Source organism: Centropristis striata, chromosome 10, assembly GCF_030273125.1.
Source record: "Centropristis striata isolate RG_2023a ecotype Rhode Island chromosome 10, C.striata_1.0, whole genome shotgun sequence".
Lineage (NCBI taxonomy): Eukaryota > Metazoa > Chordata > Actinopteri > Perciformes > Serranidae > Centropristis > Centropristis striata.
The window spans coordinates 29124337-29135650 of NC_081526.1; the positions used below are offsets into that span (position 1 = coordinate 29124337).

Genomic DNA, 11314 nt, shown 5'->3' on the forward strand with positions numbered 1-11314 from the left:
CCTCATTTGGCCATAATATAAAAATCTACTTAATCTCCCAGTATACGAATACATACTTCCTACGGGCACTGCACTAGTTGTGTTAATCCACATTTATAGTGTTAAAATGCTGATTGATCATTAAAACACCTGAGCATTATGTTAGCACAGCTGAAAACTGTTTTGTGGTGATGTTAGAAGTAATAAAATGATCCTTTTTCAGGCTGGTTGAGTATCTAGAGTTAAAGTTGGAGATTTGTACAGGTTAAAATGATTATTTCTACACTTGTCAATGTCTTTACTAAATAAAATCGACTTGTTTTGTAATTCATTTCATGAATAAAATTGTTTGTTTTCATGGAAAACAACACAGACATTTTCTGGGTGGCCCCCAACTTTTGAGCGTGAGTGTATATTCCACGTTTTTAATTAGTAAGTTAGGTTTCTGGATCAATTCAACAATTGATTTTTTTTCTTCTTTCTCTTTTCTTCTCTTTCTTTTCCTCCATGAAACAATTCATTGAATAAGCAAACAATTAAACATGAATATCTTATTTATTTATTTATTTATTTATTTATTTATTCTTTTGGCACTGCCTCTTGTAAAAGTGGCAGGGTGAATTGAATATGTGATGAAGCTGTTAATAGTTGTAATTTCATAACCTGCAATAAAGTAATAAAAAAAAATTTCAACAAAGATGTTGTGTCATGTCGGTCAATAAAGACAAATCCTCTGGTATTTACACTGCTGGTCCCAGTCCTCCAGTCTGTTTAACATTGTATGGACTTTCTCTCATTATTTCCCAAACCAAAGGGAGATCCCTGGTCAGGCTCTGCTAGATACGTGTTCCTGGAATTGACTGGTCACAGTGTTGTTGTTGTTGTTGTTGTAGCAGCTATAATCAATTCATTATCAATGGGTATTCATTACTACTTCAAACAATAGAGCTGTTTCTTCCACTCCCCATGCATCCTTCTTCTTAAAATAATTCTCCACACCTTCCAGGACAACTAGGGATTTCCACTGAGGGACGCAGGACATTGTGTAAAGCCTGAGGACTCTTGTTTTACTGCAGATTACAGGTCATGGGAGAAGCACAGCTCAGGGACAGCTTGTTTTAAGTTCCAGGATTTCTGAAAGAACTCTAAGAAAAGCCACAGTACAGCTGTATCTCTGCACCGTGACGAGCACTCACAGCTACAGAGTAGAAATAAAAGTATTTCTTCAAACTAAAACAAAGCAATTAGGAAATAAACCCGTATTTCCTGATGTCTTACAGCCCTGTTTGTGACAGAAAAATATTTGCCTGAAGCCGCAGACAAAACAACCCAGATCCTCTGAACTGCCTGAGGCTGTTTTATTGTCATGAAACGTGAGGCTGGCTCTGCAGCATTCATGCAATATTTATACACCTGAACTTTTACATCCAAAAGAGCTTTTAATGCTATCAGTTGACATTCTATCCAGAAATTTGTCCCAGGGACCACAGAGCCGTCTGCCTGTCAGCTGTCCTGAGACAGGGAGGGTTCGTCCTCTTCAGACTGCAAGTTTTAACACAAAAACAGGAGAATGATGGGAACTAATGAAGGGGAAAACCCTTGAATAATAGGGTTTGAGTAATAATTCAGAATTACTTAGGATATCAATTCTAGGTCCTTGTCTTTGGGGTTCGATTTTTCTTTTTAAATCAACTGTCATTATTGTTGGAAATATCTATGTGTAAATAAAAATAGTCAAATAAGGCCATAACTCTACGTTGAATCTTAGAACTTGAACCATTTTTTTTAAATAATAACCTTTATTTAACCAGGAAAATCTCACTGAGATTAGGAACCTCTTCTTCAGGGGAGACCTGGCCAAATACGAAACAGTCACAAAGTTACATTTAAAACACAAACCAAGGACTAACAAAAAATCAAAACTGATTAAATTTACAAACAGGTTATGAAAAACACATACAGAGTCGTCCTCAAGTACTCTCACTTTAGATTTAAAAGTGCTCAATGTGCTAAGTCTGTTAGTTTATAGTGAACAAAAGCCCTTTTACCCAATTCAGTACGAGTATGGAACAGAAAGCAACAAAAGATCATGAGAACGACAAGAATAAGATCAGCATTTCTCTGAGCAAAAAGGGTACAAATATAGGTAGGCAGTAGTCCTAGCATTGCCTTATACCAATGACTGATCCTTCGAGTGGCCAGAGCAGGCCATCTCTGCCATAACTCACAATGATGTACCGCCATGATCAGTATGACACTTAAAGGGATAGTTCGGGATAAAAACCTTTTATTTTGGCGGCCCTGCAAGCTCGCCAGAATTATCTATTCTACGATCTGAACCGGCCAGAACTCAGACACCAGAGCTCGGCAAGTACCCTAGTAGATTTACATCCAGTACACAACTGGCAAGTATTTCATACACGTTTATGTCCAAAATCCTGAACTATGCCTTTAATTCAACATCAGCTGTTGCTGTACATGTTACACAAGTTCCCTTGTGATGAACCACCTGATACTGAACAATTAAACAGCAGAACACAATGACGTGCAGACACAGTTTTCACCCAATTTCTCAATTTCACTGTAAATGACTGCATGTGTGTCTGTGACTGAATTACTGAGAGACAATCAATTCATTGCAGAAACAATGGAGAGCTGCCACATGATTGTTAGATAGAGGAAAACACAGAACACAGTGACTGAACCAATTCTGAGTATTTTGTATTGCAGTTCCATGAATTTGGACGGTCTGTTCTGGGAGCAACAGCCGGTATCTCTGGGGTTCAGGTTTAGCCAGTGGATATCCAGATAATGGATATCTGGGCCAAGACTTCCTATTCTCTTTCTTTTACAGTCCGATCAGCAACTTGAGACGCCATAATGGAGCAGAGTTGAGGGACGACATACAGTCATGGAAAAAATGGTTATACAACCCTTGTTTTCTTTAATTTCTTGTTAATTTTAATGCCTGGTACAACTAAAGGTACATTTTTTTGGACAAATATAATGATAAAACACAGAATAGCTCATAAGAGTTTAATTTTTTTATATATATATCTAGCCATTTTCTACACTGTAAAAAAATTCTGTTGCTTTTACAGAAAAAAAATGTCAGCTGCGGTTACCAGGAAAATTCTGCAAAAAATACAGTACAAATGTAAACAACTTTACAGAACAACTTGTAAATTTTACTGGTATTCAGTGTACAATGAATAATAACTGAATGTTAATTTACTGGTATTCAATGCACAATAAGCAAAATCTGCATGTAAATTTTGCATAAATAATTAGTATAAAAGCAGCATCATCCTGTTAAATTAGCAGTAAAGGACGGTATAATCTACAACTTTAAAATGTTTTCTTTTTCAATTACTACAGTTTTAGGATGTAAAATGTACAAGTTGTTCTGTAAAGATGTTGACACATGTACTGTAATTTTTACGGAAATATTCTGGTAACCACAGCTGCCACTTTTTTTCTGTAAAAACAACGGGACATTTTTACAGTGTAGGGTTTTCTTGATAATGATTTTGGTTATTATCAGGAAAACCATGGAACATTATGTACTGTACATTATGTACCCTTACCATTGGTACCCTCAAAAATCATACCAACAAATATCTGATTATTTCATTTCTCTCGGATGGCCAGTTCACCCTGCACACAGTCCTTTTTGTTGTTAACTCCCACTGTTTGTCTAGTAGTGTGGGTGTAGACAGAAGGAGACGTTGCAGACAGAGCGTCCAGAGGGAGTCAGTGCTGCTACTAGGATACAATCCCTCCCCTGCTTCCCACCACTCAGCCCTGCCAACTGCTTCTGATGGACAGCCAGACCCCTGCTCTCCAAGAAATGCACTCCTTCAACTGTCTCTAGTTCAACTCCAGCTATTTGTATCTGTAACTGTCGGCAGCTACTTTAAATCTGTATCTTTATTGCTTATTTGACAGCGATAATGCTCAATATATTTATATTGCACCAGAAATAGCTGTAAGTTATTTTGGATCTTCAGTCACAGAGTGGGAGTCAATGGTAGCACTTAATTAAACAATAATCCATAATCTAAAACCATCTATATCACAATAGAAATACAAATTAAATCATAAAAATAAAAGGATAATCAGCTGATTGAATCAGTTTGAGTCCGTTTCTTCAGCTCCACACACAATATTTTACTACATTTTATGTAAAATGGTACGTGCCCAGGGACTCTCATCTGTAAAATATATAATTTTATTATTAATTTGTACCGCTGCTGTACTGCGTGAGAGGCGAAGACAGTCGATTTGGCATTTGCCAAATAATTTAAGCCTCTTCTACCTTTACCGAGAAAACTTTTATGAGGAGTTCAGCCTGATATCTTCAGTATGGTGTATGTATTAGTAGCTTTGCTTTCAAAATTTAGTTCATTCAGTCTCATATCGAATTCATTAAGTTTTGTTGTTGTCAGGAGAAAAACATCACACACAGACTTGTGATCCACATGCACAGGGCCCAAACCTATTCACCTCTTGTTTTTTCATCGTCCAACTGATGTGAAATCAGTTAATCTGGCTTTAATTGATTGAAGACATTCTTTGAAGACAGAGCATCTAAGAAAATCACATGGCTTGTGCTTAAGAGGAGCTAAAACTCATCTTGGAAGGCCTCCATCAGCACCACAAGCAAGATGCTGTATGTCTGGCACATTACGTCACACTGTGCAACTGTGTGTATGTCAGCATGGACACTCAATGTGTGTTTGTCTGTGTGTGAGAGAGAAACATAGAGTAACATTTACAGCTACAAAGTCACACTTCCAATCATAAGATCACTTCAAATCACTTTGTTACCCTCTTCATTCCAATTTACAATTTCCATTAAAAAGCATGTAAGATCAACTTAAAGGTTGTAGACTTATTGGCTGTGACCAGCTGACTGATGGCAAAAAATGTCTTATGGCGAGACATGCAAGCAGACTACATTGTTGCAGTTCAATAGTCAATTGAGGGGTACTTCACTTCTGTAGTGTTCTTATGAGACGGAGGCCGACATGCTGTTACTTTGCTGTTTATTAGCCATGCTGCTTCACTGAACAATGCGCAAGCGCGCTGCACCTTGACCTGGCATGCATACAACATAGATCTAGGTGCTATAGATCCTGAACATAGTTACCATATAATAACTTGCTGGTAATGAATAGGTGGTGAATCAATACACCACAACTTCCAAAACATGTCAACTTTCATACAATTAGAAAGAAACCATCCATCAAGGTATTCATTTTGTGACACACGCTATTTATTTCCATCTGTAGATTTCTCCCAAATACCCTAAAAGTTATCATTGGATAAGATGTCACATTTGGTAACAATGGTTATGTGGAAGTCTCAAGGCATGTGGGGAACAAGTTGTACTTGATTAGGTGTAGGCACCAAAACTCCTTGGTTAGGTTTAGGAAAATATCAGGGTGTGGGTTAAAATAACTATGTGATATATTTTCTAATGTAACCAACATTATAAATTATAAAATAACTCGCGATTATTTTTTATTTTTTTTTGCAAAAGGGATGCAAACATCTATGTCCTGGGTGATTTTTCGACGCTCCAACCACCCTGACCTCTTCTGTCTATGGACGTCGTCACTCTTTGTACTCAAATTTAAACATACAATTTCAGAAAACTTGTAATAGATAAAATAATTGTTTAAATTGTCTAAGAAAACAACTGCGGAAGTTAATGGTGATATCTATTGTTGTTGTTGTTTTTTTCTTTTATTCCCCTGTAGTGTCCTACAAAATGTTTTGAATCTTATTATATTTATGTATAAAGGCAGTATGACATTTTTCTCATACCTAGGCCAAGAAATCTCCACTTCAATAGCTTTCCGATTCCATTCCTATCTGTATTCTGAAGGTTTTACAGATGAGTTTGTTCATTTATCATTCATAGCCTGATTTACTGAACATTTTTTCCCTAAAAACATGGCAAAGGGGGATTTTTATGGCTGTGGACAGTATTTTCTGATTTATGGACTAATAAAAAGAAATATCCAAAAACGCCTCTGTCAAGACCTTTTGACTATTATATGTCAACAAAATAAATGTTAATATTTCTGTTACGGAAGCACACATTTATAAGGAAAATGTGCCATTTGTGTCATTTAAACACAAAAAATATTTGTCTTAATATAAGTAATCCACAGGGGAAGTTTAATGGTGATACCTCTTAGTATCCCTTAGTTTAACATCTGACTGCACATGCTTGTATAACACCTTAAGGTGCTGGAAGCCAGAGTGACTTTATACAGATATGATCACTGTTTCCAGCTCAGAAATGCTGAGATCACAAGTAAAGCTTACAGTAAGTGAATGGAATATCCCAACAAACACTGAAAAGGCTTGTTCACAATCATAACATTGATCTTACTATTCAAGATGACCTATTCACGTGACCTATAGCTGCAGATACAAAAACTCTCTTTATAAAACTACATAAACCACCACAACGAAGTTACTCACAAAATCATTGGAGACAAATGAATATGTCTAAGTTTTATACTTAGAGGAAAAACTGAGAGGTGATTAAAACCATTTCAGCTTACTCTCTAACCAGCATGAGTGTCTGTGTCTCTGTGTGTGTGAGCGGCCGAGGGGGAAGTGAGACAGCATGGTTAAATCTCTCTGCTCACATGATCTGAGGGCTCAGACAGAAGGCATGTGCTCAACATCTCCTCATGCATCTCTCTATGACACACGCGCAACTTTGTGTGGCTGTGTGTGTCACGACACTTGTCTTTGTCACACCTTTCTTTTGAAAAAATAATCAATCGGCCATGTAGCTCAAAAGGTTGATTTCATACATATTTGCCAGGAAACACATGATTAAACATAAAGGAGTGTGACCTGAAAAAGACAAATTTATTACTTTTCAGAAGAATCTGAAAGCCTGCCTCTTATCCTCAAACCATCACCTGTCTCACTGTAATGCTATCTGACAGATGGATAGAAACCTCTGGCAGAGATAAGCGAGACTGCAGAGGTTTTTCGAACAGCCATGGCAGGGACATTTATGTAAATAAGAGAGAGATGAGGAAAGCTGGGAGGAAGGTGTGAATGTGAGAAATATAATGTGCTGTAATGTGTGACGGTGTTTGTTTAAAGCTGTCTTCTGCTATACATTTATTTAAATAGCTTTACTTTTAATATTAACTGTTTTTTACATCACAAGCAATTTGGTAACACAAGCGATTTTCATGTGCATTTAAAGGGGCACTCCACAGATTGTACCAAAATATCCTCATGCATAGAATACATAATTTGCCAATGACGCCTTCCTTTTTAAGAGTCATGTAACCATTCTGTTCATCGCTGTGAAACGGTCATAATTTTAAACACCATGATAACTAAGCAAAAGTCAATTGTCACATGGGCAACGTGACAGAACAATGTTGTACTTTGTTAGGTTTAGGCAACAAAATTACTTGGTTAGGTTTAAGAAAATAATACATTTTTTGGATGAGGACAGTCTGGGTTTTACATGAAAAAAAAAACACTTTTCTAGTGATGGTTAGTATTATTCAGCTTATTTAACTGTTGAATAATGATAGCGCTTTGAAAAGTCATCAGGGTTATCCTCGTTTGGGTTTAGAGAATACAACTTTTTAACAGAAAGTCCACGTTGCAAACTTCAAGTGTGGAGATGGCATGTGACCTTTTACCAGGCATGAGGGGTCTCATGTAAAATGGTATCAAGTTGCATTTTAGGAAATTAAGGACTTTTTTTTTTTTTTTTGCTTAAGCTACAAGGTACTAAAACTCACATATTTCAGTTTCTGTCTCTCACAACCGTTTAAAGGTTCAATCTTGTTCCAAAGACTTCAAATTTACCAGATGACCACTGTCTTAAAGCCATTCAAGAATGAGCACATCAATGAGCACAACAATCAGACACAAACAGTTAAATGCTTCTTTCTTCTACACTCACCGGCCACTTCATTAGCTATTAAGGTGTACCTAATAAAGTGGTGGTGTGGTCCTTTGCTGCTGTTGCCCATCTGCTTCAAGGTTGCTGGTTGTTGTGCGTTCAGAGATGGTTGTTTGAGTAACAGTTGCCTTTCTATCCTCTCCAACCAGTCTGACCATTCTCCTCTGACCTCTGGCATCAACAAGACATCAAGGCTCACTGGATATTTTGGACTATTCTCTCAACAAACATGCCACGTTCAAAGTCACTTAAATCACCTTTCTTCCCCATTCTGATGCTCCCGTTGAACTTCAGCCGCTTGTCTTCACCATGTCTACATGACTAAATGCATTGAGCTGCTGCCATGTGATTGGCTGATTAGATATTTGCATTAATGAGCAATTAAACAGGTGTACCTATTAAAGTGGCCAGTGAGTGTATTATCCTTAGTTCTGACTTTTTCTTACATATACATAAAAGATTGATCCTATAAATTGACTTTGGATAAAAGCATCTGCTAAATGACATTGTACTGTTAAAATAAGCCAAATCCAATAAACCTGGCTGTCATAACAGTATAAAAGCCTTTCAGACAAGCTGAATTGTATTAGTATCATAAGCCTACTGAAAGCTACACACTTTAATTAACATGCCAATCATCCCTTTCTCTTCAGATCAAGAAAACATACATAATATTAAATAATCTGAATGCTTACATAAACTAAGCAACAGGTTTAGGATTTGTGGTACAACCCAGGCCCTCTTGTTATCCACTGTGGAATGTTTCACAGGTTTTATGCATATTAGAAGATGAATGGGATTAAATTAGTGTGGAAAAAAGCACACACAGACACTTACATGTGCTGATGCAAATGCTCACTTAGGGGTTTGGTGTTCATGTGACTGGTATCAGAATGGGGCTTTAGAGGAGGCTGAGTGTGTGCCTCAAGGTGCATGAATTCTCACAGGCACCTAGTTTATCCCCATAGGCAATATAATATGTAAAACTGAAGTAAATCGATAAATGAATGAATGAATAAGGGAGGTGTAATCAAATTTAAGCTTTAAATTCAACTTTTGCTTCTCTCCAATCTGAATCCTGCTGATGTAGGGCTATCATAAATTATTCAAATGACAGCAGACTAAAAATACCTCACATGGTTAAAAATACCTCTCCCATCTCCCCTGGGTGCCCGTTAACGCACACACACGCCCATCCATAACTTTTAAAACCAGATCAAAACATGACAGAGACGGATGAAGTTACCTTCTCCCTCCACACTGTCAGTGATTTTCATCTCCTGGCCCGTGGTGAACGTCTCGGGCTGCCCGGGGGCTTTGGCTTGCTGGTGGTGGTTGTTGGTGAAGCCATCTGGGGCGCACTGGCCGTTCCGCACCGTAGCCGGGCAGGGATCCACTATAGTCGGGTCTGGGATGGGGTAGGACTCTTGGCCGGCAGGGTCTGTCATTGTTGTTGCAGTTGCTGGTTTGTTTTCAGGCTCAAAGGGCAGAGAAAGATGAGTAATGATGATGATGATGGGAAAAAAGATTCACGCCGGCTCGCTAAGTGCACCAGCCATCCAGCGCGTCCAGGATACCACCGGTGAAGACTCAGATGCGCAAAGGAGAGGGGGAGAGGAGGAGATGGCGATCAGAGAAGATGGGAGATAAAGGATTGATCTCCCCAGCATCAGCAGCGAGACAACTCCCTGTGTGTGAAGTGAGCTGTGCAGCCTCAGTGTAAACACCCTGCCTGTCCGCGGAGCCACTTAGACACAGTTTAGGGTTAGATGCGGCGATGCGATAAATTGCTGAGATCTGCTGTGAATCTGGCAGGCGGTGCCAGCAAGTTTTTTTTTCCTCCTCCCCTTCCTCCTTATCTCCTCCTCTCAGAACTCACCACCCTTTTCTCTTACAGCCAGGCCAGCGCATGAAATAATCAGGGAGAATCACTCAAGCATGTTGAAGTGTTCTAGTAATTATGTCTGAAGCAAAACTTTAAGCTTTCTAACTTTGGATCTTGGAGAGATGTTGTATATCAAGAAGCATTTTAGTCATATTATCTCTGTGGATTACACCATCGTGGCTACTTTAATCAGTCTTACGCAGTAGTGGAGCAACTTTCAGAGCCTTTGATAAAAATACTAAATCCACATTGTAGAAGTACTGCATTAAAAATCTTAATGACATACTCAAAGAAAGCTACAAATACCATACAGTGAAATACTTAATCACAGGTAAAAGTATGTATGTAAAAATATTTCCTAATGAAATATAATCAAAAGTACTCAAGCAGTACTCAATACCCTCTGTGACTCTTAAACTGTTAAACAGTCATGGAAAAAATATTAGACCACCTTTGTTTTCTTTATTTTCTTGTTCATTTTAATGCCTGGTACAACTAAAGGTACATTTGTTTGGACAATTATAATGATAACAACAAAAATTGCAAAATAGAGTTTAATTTAGGAGCTGATATCTAGACATGTTCCATGGTTTTCTTGATAATGATTTTGGTTATTATCAAGAAAACCATGAAAAGGCATTCTAATTTTTTTTTTCAATGACTGTATATTATAAGTAAGTAAGTAAGTAAGTAAGTAAAGTTTATTTATACAGCACTTTTCACAGATAAATTCACAAAGTGCTTTACAGAAGATAAAAAGAAAGAAATAAGATAGGGGAACATAAGACAATTAAAACACAGTTAAAACACAATGAAACATAAAAAAATGTATAAAATAATATGTACAATGCATGGTGGTCATTCAAATGCCTGTCTAAAAAGATAGGTCTTAAAGTGATTTTTAAAAGAGTCCACAGAAATAGCAGACCGTAGGGGGAGAGGCAGAGAGTTCCAAAGTTTGGGTGCCACATATTCAAATGAACGATCACCAGGTGTTTTCAAAAGGGGTACGTGGTACAGACAGAAGATGTAGTGTGTTTGACCTCATTAGATTATTATTACTCATCATGTAAAAGCAGCATTTTACTGTTTTTGGCTGAAGTGGACTGCAGCTATTTAGGGGCGTGTCTTTATGGTATAGCATGGGCAGACCCCCTCAATCCCCTTGTGCCCTTTGATGCCATTGGGTAAGAGTACAAGAGGGGATTTAAGGTTTGGTGCAGTGCCCCTTTTTATGTACTACCTCTATTAGAGCTATGTATTCTCATCAAAACTCATCAGATACAGAAGGTTTGTTACGGCACTCATGTGGTGTGTGATAGGGCCGCATAAAGAGTTGGGCTTAAAAGCATCAACCTACTAATTTAACCACTGGACACAGTTACGCAGATTGACTCCACAACAACAACAACATTGACTTCATGTGTCACACGGGGAACAAACACTGTGGTCTCTTGGGCTAAAGTCAGGGGTTTGATCCTTTCTGT

At 37.9% G+C, this 11314-nt stretch overlaps 1 protein-coding gene across 1 annotated transcript in view; it reads right to left on the reverse strand.

The window, feature by feature from the left end:
* The window catches only part of LOC131979358 (transmembrane protein 163a-like), a 92386-nt gene extending 82675 nt beyond the window's left edge, over nt 1-9711 (reverse strand). Inside the window, exon 1 of the mRNA XM_059343313.1 lies at nt 9189-9711. Within this exon, the coding sequence (XP_059199296.1) occupies nt 9189-9390 (202 nt within the window). The 5' untranslated portion in view covers nt 9391-9711. The remainder of the gene's footprint in view (nt 1-9188) is intronic.
* Between the last annotated feature and the right edge of the window lie 1603 nt (nt 9712-11314).